The 23,466-nt window shown below is 53.5% G+C and overlaps 1 protein-coding gene across 3 annotated transcripts; it reads right to left on the reverse strand.

The window, feature by feature from the left end:
* Positions 1–1,158: 1,158 nt before the first annotated feature.
* On the reverse strand, positions 1,159–23,466 carry CSF2RB (colony stimulating factor 2 receptor subunit beta). Of its 3 annotated transcripts, none has more exons than XM_037846510.1 (14): positions 23,337–23,466; positions 16,504–16,721; positions 15,400–15,523; positions 13,552–13,742; positions 9,983–10,140; positions 9,734–9,902; positions 9,304–9,439; positions 8,994–9,151; positions 7,499–7,638; positions 6,678–6,840; positions 5,593–5,683; positions 5,382–5,439; positions 4,473–4,576; positions 1,159–3,780 (listed from the first exon to the last, which is right to left on the reverse strand). In XM_037846510.1, exons 2-14 carry the CDS (start codon positions 16,577–16,579, stop codon positions 2,679–2,681), a joined length of 2,670 nt encoding a protein of 889 aa, XP_037702438.1. In that variant the 5' UTR covers positions 16,580–16,721; positions 23,337–23,466; the 3' UTR covers positions 1,159–2,678. The 3 variants fall into 3 exon arrangements, with proteins under 3 accessions (XP_037702438.1, XP_037702436.1, XP_037702437.1); XM_037846508.1 differs by having other exon boundaries at positions 13,552–13,745; XM_037846509.1 differs by lacking the exon at positions 23,337–23,466 and adding an exon at positions 20,669–21,020 and having other exon boundaries at positions 13,552–13,745.

Consider the following 23,466-nt stretch of genomic DNA (forward strand, 5'->3'; position numbering starts at 1 on the left):
GACTCCTGGTCCCTCAACATGATGAAGGGTGGTGACAGCTGCAGCCCACGCTGGGAAGCAGAGGAACTGATCTCCAAAGAGGCAGGATACACCACCCAGGTCTAGTTCAGGAATGATGTGGCCTCCTGGGGGGTGAGGTTGGGTGGGTGAGTGAAAAGAGACCCTAGAGGGCTGCCACCTGCCAGGTAACCGGTCAGAGGTGGCCATTGGGACTTTGTGACCACAAACCCAGGCGGTCAGCAAGCCACTGTCCCATCTCCTGGGGAAGGAACTGAGGCTTAGAGGGGCGTTATGACACAGTCAAAATGAACTCACTTGACCCTGAATTGCAAGGAGGAACCACTAGGTTGGGGAGAGCTCAGGGACCAATGGGACGGATTTTCAAGAGTTGCAAAGCTCCGGGGACATTTCTTTGGAGGAATCTTCTCTGGAACCCCACTGTGCAGCCACCAGCAGAAGACTGTGCTGATGAAGCAGGTGGTGAAGCAGGACCCAGGCCCCAGCCCCCAGCCCAGGCGGCCCCCACGTCCACAGAGGGCAGACCAGAAACACTGAGCCAGCCCCAAGCCTCAGGCTGCATTTGGGGAAACTGAGGCCAGAAGGGGGGTGTCCTTCCCCTGACTACTCCAACATATACACACCAGTCTAGGGTTTATTTTTGTATATTATACCTATTGTATTGTGATTTTGTTTTCACTAAATGATGTCCAAACATTTTGGAATTAATATCTAGGACTTCTTTGTAATGCATGGAGATCCACTTCACTCATTTTTAACAGAGTAGTCTACTTTAGAATGTAGTACAATTTTGATATAAATTTCACTATTGACAAACATTTAAGTTGTAATTTTATTTTATAACAAACATTGCCGCAATGAACCAAAAAAAAGAGAACAAGAAAAGAACTGTTCTCTGCCACTTACTGAAACATATTCTAAACATACAATACTCAAAACAGCACAGTGCCATAGAGAAAACACTGCAATAAATTGAAATTCTAGAAACCAAGAAAATACAACTTTCTATGTCATAAAAGTGGCATTTCAAATACATGGACAATCGAAGGATGATTCAACAAATGTTGCAAGGACAATGGGCGCCTCGTTTGGAGAAAACACAAAGCTAGATCTCCATCTCACAGGCTTCACCAAACGAAATTCCAAAATAATTACAAATTTTAATGAAAAGCTTGAAACGCCAAAAGAACTAGAACACATACAATTTGAAGTGGGGATGGCCTTTGTCAATTAGAGACCAAAAGAGGAGCTGGACAGGGGCTTCCCGATGGAGCCGGTGACAGCACAGAAAAGTGAGAATTATGTGCCCCAAAAAGCCGCATGCACCGAAGTAAAAGGCAAAATACAAACAAGAAAGAAAAAAATTGCACCATTCATGAAAGGCCATTTACAAATAGTTTAAAAAAACTTAATCAGAAAAAGACGAACACTCAACAGAAAAAAGGTTTTAACAGGCTTAGCGCAGTAAAAAATATCAATGTCTGAGAAACTATGAAGATGTGTGCAAACTTGGCAGTTACCAAATAATGCAGATTAAGACAATCTAATAATCTAATGCCAGATTTCTTTTTCTTTTTCTTTTCTTTTCTTTCTTTTTTTTTTTTTTTTTTTTTTTGCATCCTGGAAAGGAAAAGATTTCAAAGAATGACAATCCCCCGATCAGGCTCAGCATCCACCTGCCGCCCCTCCTACATTTTTGGAAGGGAGGGAAGCTGGGTGATTTGGACTAAAAGTCCTAAAACATACATGTCCATTGGTCACTTCCCTTTTTCCCTTTGTGAGCAGCACTTCCCAACTTGCCTCCAGCAGGCGCAGGTCCCCTAACCTACCCCTCCTCCCACATTCCCCCCAGGCACCCCCAACCTGCAGTGGGAAAGGGGCCACCGCAGCCACACATCGGCCGTCACCGGTCTGTGACTTCTCTCTGTCGCAGGGTCTGCAGTCCCCGGAGAGGCCCCAGGCACCTCAGGGAGAAGCAGCAGGGGCTTCAGGGGCACACACACAGCCTCTCGCGTTCCCTCCTTGCAGCTCCCACCCTGCCCTGAGGCCTGCTTCTGGGAGGTTAGTGCTTTGCCCCCGAGTCTGGGGCTGCCGTGTCTGAGGTGGCTCACCCAGTCCCCCCCACACCGCCTTTCCAGGCCCAAGACCCCCCGGGCCGCCTGCCTCGGGCCTGTCCTGTGTTCGGTGCCTGGGGAACCCGCGGCTGACACGGTCCTCAGGCACAGCCACACGTGTCTCAATCTCAGAACAGGCTCGGCTCGGACCCCAACTCACTCTCATTTTTTAAAAATCACTGAAATATAGAGGGAACAAAATAGCAAAAGCAAAGACACGGGATATCAAGGAATAGGAAGGGGAAATGGTATGAGCACATACGGAAAGCTCTAACGGTACCAGATCTGAGAATAAGTTAATTTGAAAGAAAGTGTACGTGTGCATGAGGGCGAGAGTGAGGGAGAGACTCCTGATTTGCTGAAGGGCAGAGGGAGGGAGTGGTTGTGTAGCTGACTCGTTTTCCAGGTTTCCACCCATTTACCATGGAAGCCTCTCCTTGGCTTTGCAGAGATGACTGGTAACAGCACAAAGGGCTGGCTGGGAGAGAAAGGCAGGACAGAGGGAAGGCAGACCCCCTCCTGCCTCTCCCCTGGGTCCGGAGGGTCTCAGCACACCTCCCCAGCCCTGCTGACATCCCACGGGGGCAGCGACAGGTAGTCCTGCTGCTTCATGGCCTTGAAGAGCTGAATGGCCGGCACCTGGGGCACGGCCTGGCTCGGGGACTTCTTGGCCTGGATAGGTTGGTCCAGGCCCCCCACCTCAGGACAAGGTCCAGGAGAGGAGGGCTTGCTCCGGGGTGAGAGAGAGCCAGGCCCAAGGCCAGGGAGGAAACAATAGTCACCCACTTGCTGCAGAACCAGGAGGCCCTCAGACTGCGGGGACAACAGGGCCTCAGGTGCCCGGGGCCCCCCTGGGCTCAGGCCTGGGCTGCTGGCTGCAGGGGGCAGGGGACCACCCAGACTGGGCTTGGGGGCCTGGCTCATGGCTGCAGGGAGCCCCACATAGTCCTCAAAGCCTGGCTGCAGGGGGACTGAGGCTCTGGGGGGCCCACTGGCCAGGCCAGGACTGAGGCTGTGGTTCTGGTCTGGGGAGAGGCCCAGAGGGGGAGCCAGGGAGACAGACGGGGCCCCTGTGGGTGGGGTGAGTGCCAGGTCGGCAGTGGTGACATAGCCAGAGGCCAGGACGCTGTCTTCAGGGGCCCCCATGCCAGTGGGCAGAGCAGCCGGCCTGTCCTGTTGGCCCTGGGCGCCCACCATCGGCCCAGAGCAGGGAGGGGCCAGGCCTTCCCCTGCCTCCAGGTGGGAGCTCCCCTCAGCCTCTGGGTGGGGGCTCCACCTCCCATCCCGAGCCTGGGACAGGGGGACCAGCTGCACCTGCCCTCCCGCAGGCAGACACAGGTACTCTAGGGAGCCTAGGGGCTCCCTGCTCACGCCCACCTGCGGGGGTGCCAGCTGGCCCTGCATTTCAGGCAGGGAATGGCTGTGGGGTGGCCCCAGGTAGGGGCCATTGAAGTCGAAGCCAGAGGCCTCGCTCTCTGGCCGGCCTGAGGGGGCTGCCAGGCTGGGCCGGGGGCTGGGGGGCTGCTCCGGGGGCAGGCCCGAGGCAGTCGGAACCAATTCAGGCTCGGCTGGGGAATCACAGGCATCCTTGGGGTTCTCCGTGGTGAGAGGCGACACCTCACTGTCCCCGCAGACTACCGGGGACACCCTGTGGGGAAAACAGAGGCAGAGACCTTGGGACCACCCTGGGCAAGTGCCTCAGCTCGTGCACAAGGGACTCAGGAGGCCTGACCCCACCCAGGGATGGTGGTGAACATTGCAGGAGGGTCAGGGCTCCTGAGAAGGAGGGAACTTTGTTTCAGTCTCCCCGTGGACCACACGCCCAGGCCTTGGCCTGGCCGGGCCGGGCTTCCCTCTTCCCCACCCACCCTGCAGGGCCCAGGGTCACACCAGCCCGAGCACCGCTGAACCACCCATCACTTCTACATTCTATCAGCCACACAATCCACTGTCCTTGAGGAAAAGACAGCGGAGAGCTGACTGCGCAGGCCTGAGGGTCTGCAGCCCCTACCGCCCCCACTGAGGCTCTAGGTGAGGCCTGGAGGCCTCGGCAGCGGGCAGCCTCCCAGGCTGGAGGGCAGCAGGGGTCACACATTCACCTTCCTGCCCTGGTCAAGTCCATTAACTGGCCCTCTGCTGACCTGAGGCTTAGGAAGTTCTTACTGCTATCCAACTGAGGTGCCTCCTGCTTTAGAGAAAACCAGCTTCCATGCAATCTCTTCACAATGAGCCACAGACCAAAGCACCTCATTGGAGACCCTGATGTGCCCAACAGTGCCCCCCACCCCCCACCATTGCTCTCTGAGTGGTCAGGAGTGAGCCCAGAGCCCAGACACTCACCCCTCAAGCTCAGGGACGTGGCTGCCCCACTGCTCCTTGTGTGGAGGGCTCCTGCTGATGAAGGCCGTCATGCTACCTGGGAGCCAGAGCCCCACACCTCCGTTCTGGGAAGAGAGAGGACATTTCTGTCCATGGGGTCTGAGGGGCCTTGGGAAGGTGGGAGTGGGGCAGGGGACAGAGGGGCAAGGAACCTCCCAGATCCGGAAGGAATCTCAGCACCGCCAGACCTCTCCACGGCCGCTGAAGCAGGAGAATGAGGCTGAGAGAGGGTCTGTGATGTCCCCAAGGTCCCCAAGGTCCCCAAGCATCAGGGCCAGGGGTTCTGTCCCCGAGCCCCTGCCAGTCGTCCTCCACACTGGCCGCAAGCCCCTCGGCATGTAAGTGGCCCTGCTGGCCCTGACCAGGGGACCCCGCCCCGCCCATCAGCCCCGGGGCCTGCCGCGGCCTCATTTCCGCCGCACCCTGGTCCCCTAATGAAGGATCCTGGCCTACCTGGAGGCCTCTACCTGTGCTGTGCCCTCTGCCCACGGGGACCTTTCCTACCTCTCAACACCTGGCACCACCCCTGACCCTGCCAAACCCAGCTCAGGTGTCCCCCACCTTCCACCCCCACCCGCCCCTAGTAGAAGGCACCCCCTTTATGTGAGCCCAACTGGGCCTGGGGTGTCCCTGCCCTCAAGTCTCCCACTCCTGCTCCACCTGGAGCTCCAGTGGGCGAGGCTGGGGCTCCTTCTTCTCCGGGGTCCCAGGGAACAGCATTGCAGGCCTCTTAGCGCTCACAGGGCCCCTGCCCTGCAGCCCCACTACTCAAAACCCACGGGGAGGGGCAGGAGGCAGTGGGCACAGAGACACGGGGAGTCAGGAGCTGAGAACCTGTTGCCACTAGCCAACCTCATGGCCGGACCCTACCTGGAACAGGTGACTCTTGCTGGGGTTGGGGATTTTCTCTTCCCACTTCCGGTTCAGCCTGGAAAGACACCATGGCGGTGAGAGGAGCCAGAGATCTCAGGGCCAGCAGCTCCCATGTTCTCGTACAGAGGGGAAACTGAGGCCCAGGGAGCAGGAGGGATTTGCTCAAGGCCCCACAGGGGACTGGAGGGAGCCTGCAGGGTCCCCTCACCTGTACCCGTAGATGCCACAGAAGCGGAGGACCAGGAGCAAGATGAGAGTGATGGCGACAAGGATGAGTGCCAGAATCCACACGGGCAGCACTGCCAGGGAAGCCGGAAGGGAAAAGGAGCATTAACATCACAGCTGGGACAGGCAGGAGGGGAGGGGAGGGCTGGGGCCGGGTCAGTGCCCTCCCAGTCCCTGCTCTGTATGGGCACGGAATTCCAGAAGCTCCCTGTCACGGAGGACACCCCATGGGGGCAGATACATGCAAACCTGGGAGGGCATTAGTCTGACCCTCCCCACAATGTTCAAAGTGCTGGGAGGACACAGAAGGGTTAGATCATTTCCAGTAGCAGACTTTTGTGCATGGGGAGACAACGGCTGCACCCATGGCAATCTCGGGAGACTTCCTAGAGGAGGCAGCATGTAAGACGGCCTCAAGGAACAGGGAGGTTTTGGAGGGGCAGAGAAGGGGGAAAGGCATGTTGGCAGACAAAGGAGCATGTGCAAAGGCCAGTTAGGGCCTTGAGCCCCTCACAGCCTGGGCCTCCTCTGGGACTGCCCTCTTTTGCCTTCCCCTGGGCCTGGTGGCCCAGCCCTCCTTTCTGCCTGAGCACAGCTCGGGGATCCTCCCCCATGAAGGGTGGCTGTGGACTGGTGCATGCTCCCAGAACCTTCTCTGTCCCCCTGAAACCACCCACTGGCCCTTGTCAATGAGTTTTTCCTGGTAGTCACTAAGAGGAAATGTGAGGGGCCAATGAAAGTGACAAGTGTACAGGGGTGACGAAGATTAAAAAATCTGATCACAGCATCCCAAACCCAGGCTCCAGTCTGCATGTTTTTGCTTGCCATGGTAACAGGAATCTCGGGCTGAGGAGGCACTGGGATGTGACTGCCGCAGAGGCTTGAAGCCACGGGTCATATGAACAGGGGCCTAAGCTCCAGGCTGAGGGAGGGGTGATGGAGAGACCAGCTCTTTCAGCCTCTCCTGCAGGCTGTGTGGCATCCCAGGTGTCCTCTTCCACCGATCAGTGACACATGAGGAGGGGAGGACGCCCCTGAAACTGGGCAGTGGCAGCCAGGGAGACATACCCCACTCCGTGTCCCAGACGCTCTCCTCACTCCACTCACTCCAGATGCCCTTGTAGCCACCAGGCGTGGGCTGGACCCTGACCCGGGCCCAGTACCTGGTGGACGGCTCCAGATGTGGCAGGGGCATGCTGCGGGTGTTATGGAGGGTCTCTGCATTGCTCTCCTGCGGGTGCGGGTGGGTGAGCAGGGTGGGTGGAGGCTGAGGCACACCCCTCCCCATGTCACTCTCACCCTGGGGGACCCTCCTCAGTGCCCTCAGGGGGCAGCACTCAGATGGCACTGGGGACTCCACCTCTGTGACAGAGGAGGGCTACAGTGGCCCAGGGCAGGTGCTCAGGAGCCTGGGGCCACTGCTAGCTCCAGTGCTGAAATGCCCCCATCTAGCCTCAGTTTCCCCGTCTGTGGCCTGAGGCCCGGGGCTGGCTCAGTGTTTCTGCTTTGCCCTCTGTGGACCTGGGGGGCCTCCTGGGCTGGGGGCTGGGGCCTGAGCCCTGCCTGGGCTCACCCCCTTTATCAGAGCAGTCTGTTCTGAGCGCCTGCATCCTGGGGTTCTGGAGAAGATTCCTCTGAAGAAATGTCCCTGGGGCTTTGCAACTCTTGAAAATTCATCCCAGTAGTCCCTAAGCCCTGCCTGCCCTGGCGGTCTGTGTCCCCTTGCAAGTCAGGGTCAAGTGAGTTCATTTTGACTGAGTCACAACACCACTCTGAGCCTCGGTTCCTTCCCCTGGAGATGGGGAAGTCCCAGTGGCCGCCTCTAAGTATCACCGAGGTGCCTGGTGTTTTCCCACCCACCCACGCCTCTCCCCTCCACGGGCCCTCACCTCCCAGGAGGCCGCGTCTTTCCTGTACTGGACGTGGAAGGTGTAGCCTATGTGTTTGTAGAACAGTTCCTCTGCTTCCCAGCGCAGGCTGTAGCTGCCACTGTCTGTGGTCACGTTGAGGGTTGGACGGGCCATCTGGACTGGAGGGAGGGAAGCCAACAGGGTGATCCTGACATCTGTCCTTGGATGGAGCATCCCCAGTGTTCCCTGCTGGCCTCGGACCTACCCTTCACCACACCATCATCTGTTTTGAGCCAAGAGGCCCTTCTCTTGGGATATCCCGAGATACACTTATTTTATAGTAAGGCAACCCTAGGCATAGCTTATTCCTAGTATTTAAAATAAAGATTAAGCTACTAGTAATTGGTTTCCTTTTTAGAGTATTGACCATGCTTCCGGCACGTTGTACCTTCTTGGCCTCTGTTGATGATTTCATTCAGTTCCAACAACCACCCTACAGGGTAGGTGCTACCAACCATTCCCATTTTCCAGGTGGAAAGACTGAGCCACAGAACACTTAAGTAACTCGCCCAAGGACTGGCAGCTAATCAGAGGCAGAGGCCAAGCCTGGAGGCCAGGCATTGTAACTCCAGAGTCCTGGGCCCCGTCACTCCCCGCACCTGCTTTGGCGTCCCTGGACCCTGATCTCAACTCCAGCTACTCTCCCTCTGCACACCCAGAGGCACTCACCACCAAAATCTCACACGCCTTCGCCTCCAGCCAGAAGGCCCTCCTCCTGCACCCTCCTCCCTATGCAGGCAGCACCTCTCGCTTGGCAGAGTGCAGGGAAAGGAGAGCACTGGGCACGAAGTCAATGTTTCTGAATTCCAGCCCTCATCCAACCCCTGCCAGCTGAGCAGCCTTCAGCAAGTCACCTGACCACTCTGAGTTCCGGTTTACTTCTTAGAAATAAGAGCGGGTCGCCTCTACTTGACGACAGTGGTTTGCTGAGATCTCCTATGGGCAGACATCTCGCTAGGGCTTTTATATGTTTTGTGCACTTGATCCCTAGAGGTCCTGCAGGGATCTCCAACCTACCTGCACACAAGCCCCCAGGGCCAATTGAAGACGCAGATCATAGAACAATTATGTCGATGACTGAGCATGGCAGCCAGGGGAGCACTTTGGAAATCAGGGAGAGGAAGTTTTTGTGGGAAGGTCAAGAGAGCCTGGTCAGCAGGGGAATCTTCAGAGAAGACCCAGAGTGGGAGAGAAGAGAGCAATAGAAAGTGGGGGGCGGGGGTTAAGAGGTGTCCCTGTGAGTTACCAACTATATCTTTCTTATAGTTTTGGTCATTCTTTTGTTGTTCATAAGACATTCAAGTTGAGACGGGAGCTACTTCTGTTCACTTTTGGTTCCTGGACTGGGTTTCTCTGAAACTGATGAACTTAAGGACCAGGTCATGTTGGGGCCCTGAGTTTCTTCTTGTTACACAAGGAAACAGCCCTGTCCCAAAACGCCACCCCCTACATAGAAGGCCATGGGCACACTCACTGTTCTCTGAACTCTTTATGAATTTCTCTTCCACCTTTGGCTGAACCAAGACCGTGTACTCTCCATAGGTCTTGGGGTCGGCCACGGGGATCTGACATCGGTGCCGGGTGTAGGGGCCACTGAGCTTCTCCGTCAGCACCGGGGAGCACTCTTCCATCCTGGGGAGCATGGCTGGGGTGAGGGCAGGGAGGAGGAAGGGGCTGGGGGTGGGGGTGCTGAGATCAGGCTGAGCCGGGGCCTCCGGGGAGAGGAGGAGGCCTGGAGCAGGCGAGGCCTGGGGTGGGGAGGGGAGGGGAAAGGGGCCGCTCACCTGGAGTTGGGGCTGGGCTTGTAGAAGAGGGTGAAGGAGACTGAGCTGGTCACCTCGGCCCTCACTTCCCAGGAGCAGCTGAGCAGGTCGGCCCCGTTGAAGACGCACTGGAGGTTCTGGGGCTGGGCCTCGTCCCCTGGGAAGGGAGACATGCCCACCCTCATTAGAACACAGCTGCCACGGATGCTACGGTGTGGTCAGTGTCGTGGTTATCAGCGGGAAGGTGAGCAGTACCACAGCCCGGAGGTGAGATGCAGCAGCCGCCTCTGCAGCGTTCACAGCAGGGAGGGGGTGGCCCAGGGAAACATGTGAGTCAATGAATTGTAGGTGCTGGGAACCCCTCTTTGGGGACCCTCAGCATCCCCTGTCCAGGAACCCCTGGTGGCCGCCCTGCCCTCCGAGGGACAGGCCCCGAACCCTGCCCGCTTACCTGGCTGGGAGCTCCAACGGGCCTCCGGGCTCCACGCGCTAGGCCTCCCGGAGAACCCTGAGCCCGGGGCCAGCCGGGTCCGCACTCGGGCCACGTAGGTGCTGCTGGGCACCAGGTGCTCGGGCCGCAGGACAGCATGGGAGGAGGTGGCGAGCAGGGTGGGAGCATCCTGTGGGAGAAACGGGTTGCTGGAGGAGCCCTGCTGGGCAGGGTCCCTCGGGCACGGGGCAGAGCCGGCCTCGGTCCTACCTCCCAGGAGTCCTGAAGCCGCCTGTAGACCACCTCAAACTCCAGGTCCTTCTGGGACAGCAAGCTTCCCTGGGGACCCCCGAGGGCCACGCTCCAGGACAGCACGAAATGGCCCCCGGTGCTGCTGACATGCAGGTCCGTGGGCGCAGGGGGCTGGACTGGGAAGGAGGTAAAGGGCTGGGTGAAGGGTGGGACACCTGTGAGCGGGCAGGAGGCTGCACGGGCTTTCGTGCCCCCAGACTCGGGTTCCAGGCCCTGCACCGCCCCTACCTGCTCAGGGACCTGGGGCAAGAACCTCCTCTCTGCCAGCCTCAGGCTTTCATCGGGAAAACTGAGTGGAACTGCCTGCAAACACAGAAGCTGTGCAGACTGCTGTGCACATAAAATATAAACTCAATAAATGATGCTACCAACTCTCACTCGAGCGCCTTCCGTCCTGAGCCCCTGGCCCATGAGCTGGCCTCTGTGGCCTTCTTCCCAGCAAAGGGTGTCCTGACTCCAGTTGCTCCCTGGCCTGCTGTCCATCCCGCACCCCCTGTCCCACCTGCAATAAATGTGTCCCCCTCTAGGAGCCTTCTTGGACCCTCCCTCTGCCGGGCTGAGTCCTCTGCTCCTTTGCTTGTCCCATCACAGCCGATACACACCCCAATGTATTTATGTTTCCAGGTCTGTCTCCCCAAGTTAATGAGGAGCTCTGAAGCACCCCCTCCCTGTACCCAGTGCCTGAGATGTAGCCCCTCTGTGCACGTGGGGGTCCAGGGTGCATGAATGAATGAATGAATGAATGCAGGCAACCTCAGAGACCACGTGAAAGCATTCCTTCAACCAACAGCTAGAGGGTAACTGCTGGGATGTGCTGGGCTGCACGGAAGAGGCATCGAGGGTGAGAGACATGGCTCCCGCCTTCCTGAAGCTTCTGTGTCTGCTTTGGGGGATGGCTTTCCAACACAAAGAGCTGGTCACACGGCACAGACAAGATGTCCATGTTCCGTGCTGGACATGGAGCATGGCGTGCCAGAGCAGGAGCTAGAGCCCCTCGGAAATCATTAAACTCAGGGCTGCAGACACACAGCAGGCCACCTGCCCCTCCCCACCCAGAGCCACGATGGGCGTCACTAATCGGTCCTTGCACTCTTTGCACCTGAATCAGGGTGACGGGAGCATCCTTCCCTGCACAGAGCTCCAGGAGCTGCTCCACACCGAGCAGACTGGGAACCCCACCCTGAACCTCGTCCTCCAGCCTGAGACACTCATGTCACCGAGGGAGAAGAGGGTGGAGGAAGTGAAATGTCCAAGGCCTTCAACCGTGGGAGTCTCAGAGCAGGGCAGAGGCACATCTGTCCCCCACTCCACCCCGGGAACTTGCAGCCTCCCTGATTCATTGCCAAAGGGGCTGTGGTTCCCATCCGACCCCCGACTCAACAGTGGCTCCAGGCAGCAGAGCACCATGCCCCCCTTCCCTAAACTGCCCTGTTTCCTCCACCAGGAAGCCTTCCTGGATGTCAGGCCTTAAGCTCCAAGGGGTCAGGGACACGGACTGCTTGGTTCACTGCTCTTCTGGTCTGTGTAGGTGTTTATCAAGAAACAACTTTGGGAGTGAATCACGTCTACTCCCTAACCATCATTTGCATCCCCCACCCCCTGGCTGAACCCCAAAAGCCTCAGGCCTCCTGGGGGACCACTCACATCAGCCTTCCCATCTCCCCATCCTCCATCCGTGAACCTCATCCCCGTCCCCCCACTGCAACTTCCCCATCGCCCCCCATCGCTTCCACCCAGATGGCCTCAACAGCGGACCATGGGCTGCTCCCCAATGCTCCCGTCATCCTCTAGGGCAGGGATGCCTCCACTATGGCCCACGGGACATATCTGGCCCCAAACCTGGTGGTAAATGGCCTGTGAGCTAACAGAGGATGTTCACATATTCAAAAGGCAAAAAATATTCAAATAAAGAATACTTCCCAAGTCTGGAAATAAAGTGAAATTCCTATTTGTGTCCATAATAAGGTTTTATTGGTATGCAGCACACTTGTTTCTGTTTGGTTTACAGCTGTTCTCATCCCACGAAAGTCAAGTTGAGGGTTACAGCAAAGACAGCATGGCTTGCAAAAGCTAAAAATATTTACTCTGTGGTCCTCTGCACAGAACCTTTGCCAGCCCCTGCTCTGAAGGGTGAACTTGATCTTTGCAGGGCACAGAAGCCTCTCCGGGTTCAGGACCCGGCTGCGTCCCCCTCTCTTCCCTGACCCTTCAGCCCTCTTGAAGTGATGTCACAGCACCCATCGCCTGGCCATTCTCCCAACATGCCTTGCCCCCTTGAGCCTCCCAGTTTTGCACTTTCTGCTGCCTCTGCCAGGAATGCTCTGCCCACTCTCCCCTCCTACCTGCCCTTCGGTTTGCAGTTGCCAAGCTCTTTCCCCTGGGAGCCTGTGCTGATCTCCCGGGGAGCGCCCTCCTCGGCCCTGCCCCTCTGCTTGAGGCACACACCCGCCTTGCTTAGGTATCTGTGAGACTGTGCAGTGGTTCCTGGTCTTCCCAGCCTCTACCCTGTCCATTCAGATGGGATGTTGGCATCCTTCAAATATATACTGTGGAGCACAGTTTGAAATCAATTCCTGGTGGCCTACGCCATTCCCTCTCCCAGGCAGCAGCTTTGTGACGCAGTGGCAAGAAGGCGCAGGAAGCAAAGGCCAGGCCCCCACCCATTTCCCACTTGCAGACAGGAACTGGGTGGCCCAGGGACAGGACCATGCCCTAAGTTCAGGTTGTCCTGAGCTGAGAGGCCTTGGGCAAGTCACTTCCTTCTGTCTCAGTTTCACCATCAGTCAAACGGCAATAATAAAAGCACACACCTCAGTGTGGCTTTGAGAATTAAATAAGAGCCCCCAGAATCTCCTGGAAGCCAGCCGTTTGCATGAATTTTGCCATATCAGCGTAAACGTTTACAAATTGTCTCCCCTCTTTGTATTTGGCTTCATACTAAGCAATAATTTCCTTGAATCTATGTGTTTGAACTGCTGATTTTATTTTTTCCCAATATACAATAAAATAAACCCTATCTATTTATCTAAAAATGATCTTCTACATCCACCCAAGGTCATTAATTATTTCACATGCCACTGTGGACGCAGACATGAACCAAGACCCACGCAGCGACGGTAATAGGGCAACAAGCTACACAAGGTCAAGGTTATTCCTGCTCATACGGGGCTGTGGAAAGGTGATGTCACCTCTCTGAGCCTCAGTGTCTTAGCTATAAAACAGGTTGTTGCAGAAACTGGGCAAGACCCCCCTGGTGATTGAGTTTGGTAAGCTGGCGAGTTTCTATGAGCATCATACGAATTGCTTTTCCTAAAGGGGAGCCCCCATTCCCAAAGCCAATGGGCTGGCAGGGGGTGGGAGCAGCTGGGGGCCGGGGAGCTACCTGTGTTGTCCCAACTCCAAAGCCTCTGCCCTCAAGAGACCCCAACCCAACCCCAGTCCTTGATGACCCTCCCTCCCAGGCCCAGCTGCTGCTGCCCACTGTCCAGACAGGGGCGCTACCCCCATCAGCAACCCCAGCTCCTCACCGTGCTGGGCCAGAGGGAAGGTGTGCTGGGCCGTCAGAGGCCTGTCGGGCCGGAATGAGTAGTGGTCTCTGTCGGCCATGACGAAGAGCTTGTAGGGAATGATGCATCTTCTGGGCACGCAGTGGGGGGGAGAGCAGTCTGACCAGGGCAGGTTGTCACCGAGGTCACACGACACTGGCTTCGGAGCATCACTGCCAGGAGAGGAAGTGGTTAGCCCAGAGTTTGTGAGAAGTTCTCATCCAACAAATATTTACTGGGAGGTTACTATGTGCCAGGCTTTGTCCAGGGACGGGGCCTGTCCATGAAGAAAACATACAAATATTCCTGCCCCATGGAGCCAACATCCTGGCAGAAGGAGACACATGTTAAATGGAATCAAATGGAAGAAACTTCATGTGGAGCAATAAAGCAGGGAGGTATGAGGCGTGGACCCGAAGGAATTGAGGGGTTCAGGGAAGGACTCATGAGCAGGCGCCATTAGGGCCGAGTCCAAGACTGAGCCCTGGGGTGTCCCACCATGTAGAGTCGGGGACCCAAGGATGAACCAGCAAAGGAGACTGAGGCTGGGGAGGCCCGAGGAGCCCTGGGGAGGCAGGTCCAGGAGGCCCTGGGGAGCTGGACCCCCAGGAGCAGGGAGGGGCCAGCTGTGTCCGACGATACCCAGCAAGGCAGAAGGCGGCTGGCACTGCCCTGAAGATCTAGCAGCAGGAGGCCATGGGGGGGAGGGTCTCAATAAGAGGGTTCGGCTGAAATGCTGGGGGTGAAACCCTTAGAGCCAGTTCATGGGAGGGAGAGGAAACATAAACAGAAGGACTCAGCTCTCAAGGGGACAGAGAAATGGGGCTGTGGCTGGAGGGGCTGTGGGCTCAGGAGCCGGTGCTGAGCTGGTTGCGGGCATTTGTAGGGTGGGGGTCCAGGCGTGAGCCCACCGTGTGGGAGAGGGCACAGTGGATGACACAGGAGAGGCAGGGACGATGGTGGCAGCAAAGCTGCCCCTGATGGCGTCCAGGGCTCTGGCCTCAGACGGGAGCTAACACGTGACTCCTGCAGGGGAGGGTGGGGGAGCCCACGGCCAGAGGCAGGGAGGTGGGCAGATGGGGGTGAGGGCGCTCCTCTCCTGGGGGCTTCTGTGGTCTCGGTGTAGTGGGAAGCAGGCCTTAGGAGGGGGCAGGGCCTGATGGAGGCACCCAGGGGAGCAAGAGGGAGAGTGGACTCGGTGCTGGTGTGTGGTGTGGACACAGCCAGCTCCTCCCCAGGGACTGCCTCCAAGGGGTGGGAGTGTCTATGGGACCCTAGGACTCTACCTGGCCAATTTAGACATCCCAAAATTAGGGGAGTCACCTTCCCCAAATGGCCAATGAGCAGGAAAGCACATGATGAGAAAGGGAGACACCCCCCATCCAGAGGTGGGGCTGGGGCCTGGGGGAGAGCACGGAGTCCCGCCCCTCACCTCAGGCTGGGGACACCTCCACCTGGCTCTGCGGCCCACCCACATGTGGTGAGGTGAGGACCTCACCCCCACAGCCTCGGGGTCCTCATCTGTGAACTGGGCATTGTGTCCCCTCCCTGCTCACCCCACAGCAAGGATGAACTAAAATAAGGCATGTGGGATCCTTTTATTAAACTGTGATGAAGCAAGACAAAATTACCACCCTCAGCATCAACAACTGCAATAATGATGCAGAGGCTCTCCCCGGAAACCCCGATGTCAGCACTGGCATCAGGTGGGCAGGCTGCCCTGCTCCCTGATCCTTCCAGCCCCCTGCCCCAGACTAACTCCTGCCACAGGCCCCGCCTGACACAGGAGCACTCTCCCCTTCCCCTCCCCCCCACCTCAACATCACTCACTCATTCAGCCGGCGCTGGAGGGTCACGTTAAGGAGGCCCTGGGCAGCCTGGGTGTCCGCCCACCTGCAGACGATGCGGCTGGTGTAGTCGTTGTAGCAGCGCAGGGTCTGCAGCGGGACGGTCTCTGGCCGGGGGAGGCAAAAGGGAGTCACACCTGTCCCTCCAGGTGGCCCTTGTCATAGTTCCCCAGCTCCCCAGGGCGCCCGGCACTGGGTAAGGGTCTCCCAGAAGGTGCAGGGCTCCTGGCTGCCAGGCAGAGATGCCCTAGGGGCTCCTGGCAGCCAGGGTTCTGGGGTGGAAGGGTCATGGTCGTCAGTAATTCTATGACTCTCTGCACATTCCCTGAACCCCCGGGCTCTGCTCCTGGAGCCTGGCCCCAGGTGGGCACACGCATCGGGCACAGGCCCCACCCGGGGGACTCTGCCTGTGGCCTGGGAGGAGAGGCCCTCTCCTCCGCAAACCCCCCACAAATGCACCTTGTGGAGCAGGAAACTTGGGGTTTCCCGCCCGGGCCCTTCCACAGCCTCATGTCCGCCCGCCCCCCCTGCCTGGCCTGATGTCTGGAAAAGGGAATTTGGCCTGCACAGTTATCAGAAGCCAAGGTCTAGGGGAGCCCTTTTGGAGTAGGGTGTTCCTCCAGAGCCAGAGGAACTTCCCAGCGGGGCCCCCAGCTTGAGAAGGAGGGGGCTGGGCCAGAGCAGAGAGCAGGTGCCCAGGCGAGGCCCAGCAGGAGCAGAGGCGCCGTCGTGGAATGTTCCAGGCCCCTCCGGGGAGCAGAGAGTGGCAGGTGTGGAGGGAGGGCAGGGACAGGCTCCACTGCCGGCCTTGGGGCCAGAGGCCTCGAATGCCACCCAAGAAACCCGGGCCAGGAAGCGACACGCCCTGAGGCAGACTGAGCCAGGGAGACAAAGGGAGAGGGCGGGACTGTGGGAGGACGGCAGGGGACAGGGGGCAGCCAGGGAAGAACAGAAGGGAGAGGAAATGAGGGGAGACGGCCCCTGGGTGCCTCTAGGAGCCTCCATGGGGACCCAGGGAGGGGGCCTCGCCCACAGGGCCCAGCAGCGAGCCTGGGGTGGGGGCAAGGGCTGGAGCAATGGCACTCACCTTGGGCCTCCGCCATGCTGGGCCCGCAGCACAGAGCCAGCAGGGCCACGGGGAGCAGCCCCCAGGTCCGTGCCATCTCCCGGTCGGCTCTGGATGGGCAAGTGGGTCTATACTCCGGGTAGCGTCGGGGTCCTCACTGCCAGGGAATCTCGTCTTCCTCTCCGCCTGGGGCTCAGGGAGGCCGTGTCACAGGCTCTTGAGGTTCTTTTCTCTGGGGTCTGTAGAAGAAGATGTCAGCTCGAGTTGCCCCTCTGTGTCCTCTCCCCGCACATCCTGCACCCCAGGGACACAGACGGTGTTGGTGGGGAGAACCCAGGGATGAGCCCCAGAGGCTTCTGGTGCTGTCCCCACAGCTGTCTGAGCCTGGCACCTGGGGACAATCCCTTCCCCTTGAGCCTCAGAGTCTTCAGGTGTGACCACTGGGGAGGTGGAGGGACGGCCTCAGAGCGGTGGGTCCCACACAGGTCACGCCCTGGTGACGGGAGAGGCCGAGGGGAAGCCTGGGCATTGATTTGTACCAAGTTCCCGTGAGCTGCTGGGTGTGCATGCCACACCGTCCTCCCCTGGGTGTGAGCTCACACACTCACTCTCTTGCACACATAGGACCTGGTGCTAACCCGCCCCCACTCCAGTTACCGTCATCCCTCTCCTCCCCACCCTCTGAACGCCAGTTCCCTTTTCTTTACAGAAGCCTGGGGATTTCCTCATTTTCTTTCTCTCAGGCCCTGGGAAGTACCCAGGAGTCTCCTTTTCTTCCCGTAAGATTGTCTGAAACCTCACCCGCGATGCACAGATGTCCACACACACACACACACACACACACACACACGCTCACAACACATGGGAAAAGCACAGCTCCCGGCCCAGCCACCTGACTCCTACACAGGCTCCTACACCCGCACTGGCGGCCTGGCCTCAGTCCCAAAGTTCCCTGAACCTCACTGTCTGCATCGTGCAACGGGCACGAGTCCACGTGTCTCACGTGGTTGTCGTGAGAACTGGCTGTGATGACGTCCAGCAAATGCTCAGGAAAATTGAGGTTTGTTCAGAGCTGGGGCAGAGTATTTGGCCACATGAGCACCCAGAGATGGGGGACAATGCCACGGGGTGGGCACACGGGGGTCTGGGGGAGCTGGTCTGCCTCCCTGTGACAGCCTAAGAATTCCAGAGCTCCCATTGCAGTCTCATCACAAATAGAAGCACTATATGTGTAAAAAGAGCAATTCATCCCAAAATAGGTTACAGGTTTAATGCAATTCCAATCAAAGTCTAACCAGAAACTTGTAGGAAAAAATATATGTATGAGGAAAGTTAATGAAATTTTTAAAAACAAGGAAGATCTAACCAATAGCAAAATATATTATAAAATCTGATAAGTAAAGCAGTGTACTGTGTCACACACACACACACACACGCACACACACACACACACAATATAGATCAATGGATAGACTGGCTAGGAACAAATTCTGTTTCACCCAAGAATTTGCTATTTGATAAAGGTGGGGTCATGAATCATTGAGGAATGATGGTGTGCTCTATAACAAGTGCTAAGATCATTGAATAACAACATAAAAATATCAATTTAAATCCCCATCTCATGCCATTCCCAAAGTATCCGGTTAATTAAAATAGTTAAATGTAAAAAGTTAAAACATATTAAACTTACAAACCATAGAAGTAAATATCTTTGAGTTATTTAAGCTTAAAAGTAGTAGAAGAAATCAGATGGACAAAGACTGACAGATGTAACTTCACAAAAACAAAATCTTCTGTATTTTATAAAGATAACTGAAGTATAAAGCAAAGGACAAATTGCAAAAACTCCACCAAAATTATGAAGGTTAATATCTCTTTGCATGGTAAAAGGTTAATACGAAGTACTAAGTCATCCATGAACACAAGCAGAAAATTCACATGCATACATAACTCATATTTGTGGCTGATCTGTATTGAATGCTCACCATGAGCCAGACACTGTTTTGAAGAGGTTACAGTTATTAATACATATACGTGTAGGTTAATATTAGAATCCCACTTTAGAGATGAGGAAACGATTATAGGAGGGTTAAGTAACTTGTCAATGATCACATGACTAGTGAAGAACAGTTTGGCTACAGGGTCTCTACTTTTAACCACCACACCAATAAAAGTTGTATTTCCTAATCATTGTTATCATTCATGTTTATTCTGACCTATACTGACTCGGCAGACACCCCTACAGACACGCACAGATACAGCAGAGACAAAAGAAAACTTTAAAAAACTAAATTAGCACCCTCAAGGGGATTTGAGACATCATAGGCATTTAAAAGAACTGACTGGTACACAAAAGGCAGAGTTCTTGAGATTTGAAGGTTTGAGATCCATGATTAAAAAAATAAATATCTCAGTAATCGTCTAAATTGCAGAATGAACACTACAAACAAAACTGTTCTAGAGGAATGCACAAGAAGAGGAAATGTCAGAGAAAAACTGAGACCTGGAAAAAAGATCCTAAAGTTCCGATATCCAGAAGCAGAGGACAGAGAGGACTGAGGGCGGATATGGCAGTGTCAGCTACCAATCTGTCCCCTTCCTCCTTGGTAACAGATGTCCTGGTTTTAGCTGAACTTATTGCTACATGGAATAAACAATTCTATTTCCTGTATTCTATTCTCGTTCCACTAGGTGTGGCCATGTGACTAAATGTTGTCCAAGGAGATATGGGTGGCAACATTTGGTGTGCCTCCCAAAAAGTCTGCATTAAAGGAGTTGACTCAGTAAAGGGGATCCATTTTTGCCCTTCTACTTTTCCTCCTTCTTCTGGCCTGTAACTCAGAAGTGATGGCTGGAGCTCCAGCAGCAATATTGGACCATAAGGTGACTTTGAGGATGGAAGCCACAGGTCAGGATGATGCAACAGAAAGATGGAACCTGGATCCTTTTTGTCCCTGGGGAATAGTCATACCCAGCCTAAGATTGCCTACCTTTGGACATCTTTTATGTGAAGGTGAAATAAACTTCTGTGTTGTTTAAGTTACTGTTTGGTGATTTTTCTATCTGAAACCAAACAGATACAATAAGGAATAGAAGAAAACTTCACAGGGCATAAAAGCAACAACAGTTCTCTAAGTGAAAAGCTAGATTCATTTATTAAAACACCTATCTAGTCACATGCTGGTGAAATTTCAGGCCCCCAAGGGAAAGAACAAGAAATCCTAGAAGATTCCAGAAATAGACAAACAAACAAAACATGTTTACCTGCAGTGGAAAAGGTCAGGTTAACAAAAGATTTCTCATGAACAGCTCTAAACTCTAAATACTAGGGAAAATATATTTAAAACTAGAAGCATAAAATGCCACATTTTCTTTGACGGGAAAGAGCAAAAAAATTTTGGGGGGATATGTAAGGACAAAGACAGTTTTTAGATCTTTTCTTTGAAAAAAAATTACTCTAAACTGACATTCAGAAAAAAATAAACCCCGAGAAAGAAATAAGGCATGCGATTATGGCATCAGTGGTAAACAAAGAAACTGAGACTTACAGTTAAGAATCTGTTACTGCATAAAATAAAAGTAAATAAATACATGATAACAATATGGAACTAAAACTCAGATGATTTTAATGTGGGAGTTGGCTATGAGGTTAAGGGTGGAAAGCAGAGGAGAACTGAAAGCTTGCTAAGGGTCTTGCTTGTTTAGGGAAGGCATTTATAGGCTAACTAAATCCATATACTGATGCAAATATAAGTTTAAATATGTGTGTTAAAAATGTTGCTAAGAGTGAGGGTGAGCATGGGGAAAGGAGTATGAGAGAGAGAGAGAAAGAGGAGAGAGAGAGAGAGAGAGGGTGGGGAGGCAGGGAGGGTGGGGGGGGAGGGAGGAGAGGAGAGGAGAGGAGGGAAGAGAGAAGAGAAAAAACAGACAAACATCTTCTCACTCAAAATAAAAATGCACAACAAAATCCCCAAACTCACGAAGAAATTTAATGGTAGGAATAAAAGCTGAAAAATGAAAAAGCAAAACCTAAATTCACTCTGGACAAAAACAATTTCATAGAACAATCTGAAAAAGACTTTTAAAAAAGGGTTTATTCCAGAAATGCAAGGGGAGCCATTAAGAAATCTATTAACACAATTGAGAACTTCAACAGATTAAAAGAAAAAAAGAAAGATAAGTTTACCTTGACAGATGCCTTCAAAGATTTGATAATACACCCGTCATTGCTGGTTAAACAAACGAACGAATAAACTTGGCAAGTGAAGAGTTGGAAATGACTTTTGCATTTCTGGGTGTCCACCAGAAACCGATGACTGTGTTAGTACCTTCCCTGTCAAAAGGCTCATACAGAAGAAGGCTGCCCACTCTTGGCATTTCTCCAGTAGTCAGTTCTCCCCCCAAATACTCTTGAAATTCAGTGCAATTTAAATCAAAAGGATTTGTAATAGATTTGACAAGTTGATCGTAAAATAAAAAATAATTAAGCCAATATGGCCCAGGAGTATAACACTAGTAAAAGGAACAGAAAACAGAAAGGAAAATAATGTAGAATATGTCAGAATTTAGGATGCAAAATCATTGAGGGAAGGATGGACGACATAATTAATAATGTTGAGGCAATTAGATGACAATTTAGAAAAAGCTGGATTATTACTTTATACATTACCCATCCCTCTAAACTCTAGAGGGATTAAAGATCTGAAAATCAAAGATAAAATGATAAAAGCATTAAAAATATTCCTGTAATCTTACAGATTGAGCAAGACACTAAAACCAGAAAACACAAAGGAAAAAAATGGTGACAGATCTGACTAATAAACAATCAAATATTTTTATATGATACAAGACAAGAGGCATTTTTATATGATGGCAAAGAAGAAAAAGAAAAGTGACGATCTAGGAAACTATATTTACAACCTATGTAAGCACATTATTAATATACATAATAAATGAACCACTCTTGAAATTAATACATAAAAGACAAAGAACCTATAAGAAAGTGAACTAAAGACAACTCCACGAATATTATAAAAGGAATCCAAATGGTCAGTAAATGTGTGGAAGATGCAGTATCACCCAAAATCAGAGAAAGGATAAAAGTCAAGTAACACTGAGATAATGTTCATCCATTATGTTGGACAAAATTAAAAGACTGCTTATCTCCCTAAAGAAAAATTGGTCCTTTTATGCACCACTGTGGGGATATATATTAGCTTGGTTGCAATGAAGATGATTTGATATCTTTTAATATTTTAAACGCACAACCTCTAGCCCAGTAATTCTGCTTCTAGGAATCCAGGCTATAGAAGCACTTTCTTAGCTGTAGAAAAATTGGAAATGACCTAAGTGTCTATCAGTAGGGGATTCGGTAAATTGTGGATAATTATTTATACTAATAATGTCACATATTTCTTAGGATTAAATTAATGAGTCAAATTTATACATGCATCATTTTGGAAAGTAGTTCAAAATGTAATATCAAATGAAAAAATAAGTCACAGAACAATATGCATGTTCCAATCTCATTTATGCACAAAGAAAAACTAAGTACTTGTAACATGCTTAGAAAAGTTTTGGAAGGACACATAAGGTGAAGGGAGTGGGAAGTAGGGGATAGAGATGATTGGGGTCTTTTGTCTTTTATGCTACATAATCCTATGTTGCTTGACTTTTTAATAAAGCAAGTATCCATGTATTTACCTGTGTAACGTTAAATACTATCATCAAACAACTCATGAAATATCCCATGGTACTGGGGGATGTAGCCCAAAATAAATAAAACTGATGAATGGAGAAAAAGTGACCAAAAGCTAGTAGGAAAGTTTGTATACTATAACCAAACTATTAGAAAGCAGGAAAGAGGATGACATGTATAGGAAATTAGAATCCATCATGCAAAAATATAACATTAGAACATTTGAAGTCTAAAAATCGCACATATGTGACTTGTCATAAGAATCATCTACTGCAGCCCCACAAAGTCCGATGCCAATGCAGACCACACACATCCCTGTCTCTCATCCACAGGAAGGAGCCACATACCTGGACACACCCCAATGAAGCCCACCCACTCACCACACCTGGGAACATACAACAGCTGGGCCCAGACCCAAGTCAGCAACGGCTTGCTACAGTTTGGGGTAAAAACACACTCTTTGAGGGAGAAAATGGGAGGCTGGTTGGTGCCATGTGTGCTTCTGGGCAATGGACTGGGCTTCTCCCGCCACTGCACGGAGTTCTGGGTCTGAGCCAAGCAAGGTTCCAGAATGCCCCCTCCGCATCCCCCTCTCTCTGCACCCCTGCATCTGCAGGAACACACACAGACACACACAGACACACAGGCATGAACTCATGAGTGTGCATACACACACACACTCAGACACACTCCTTTTAACCCAGGGTGCAAGAGACTGTCAGCCCTCTCCCCAGTCCACAGATGAGACAGAAGCCCGTGGCAGGGAGGAGATGTGCACACTGCCACCAACACCTTAGTGATGGAGCAAGGACGGGCAGCACCCAGGGGTCTTACTCCAGGCCCCAGCTCTCCCAATCACCCATGCCTCCTCCCTGCCAGGACAGTCAGATCCCCCTGATGACCACCCCTACCCACCCAAAGCCCTTTGCTCAGCACCCAAGTAGGAGGACAGCACCCCTCGCTATCTCCCCACTCACCGGCTCAGGTCTGCCCAAGAGACCAAGTCTTGACCCCCCCATTTCCCCAGAGCACACACACACACTCCTCCCAGGCTCTCCCCGTCCCCTTCCATCCAAGACTCCCCACACTCCCTGCTGCTCCCCACCTAGCACGCCACCACCCCACCCCCAGCCTGCCCCTGACAGCCAGGCAATACCTCTTAGTGGTGGGACGATCAGCCTTCTGCTGGAGTCCCCAGACAGCAGAGAGCCCCACGCGCCTCCTATTAATGCTGACGTTGTTAGGAAACAGAAGCCGAAAGAGGAAGCAATGCCGGCTCAGGCCTG

Source organism: Choloepus didactylus, chromosome 8 (assembly GCF_015220235.1).
Source record: "Choloepus didactylus isolate mChoDid1 chromosome 8, mChoDid1.pri, whole genome shotgun sequence".
NCBI lineage: Eukaryota > Metazoa > Chordata > Mammalia > Pilosa > Megalonychidae > Choloepus > Choloepus didactylus.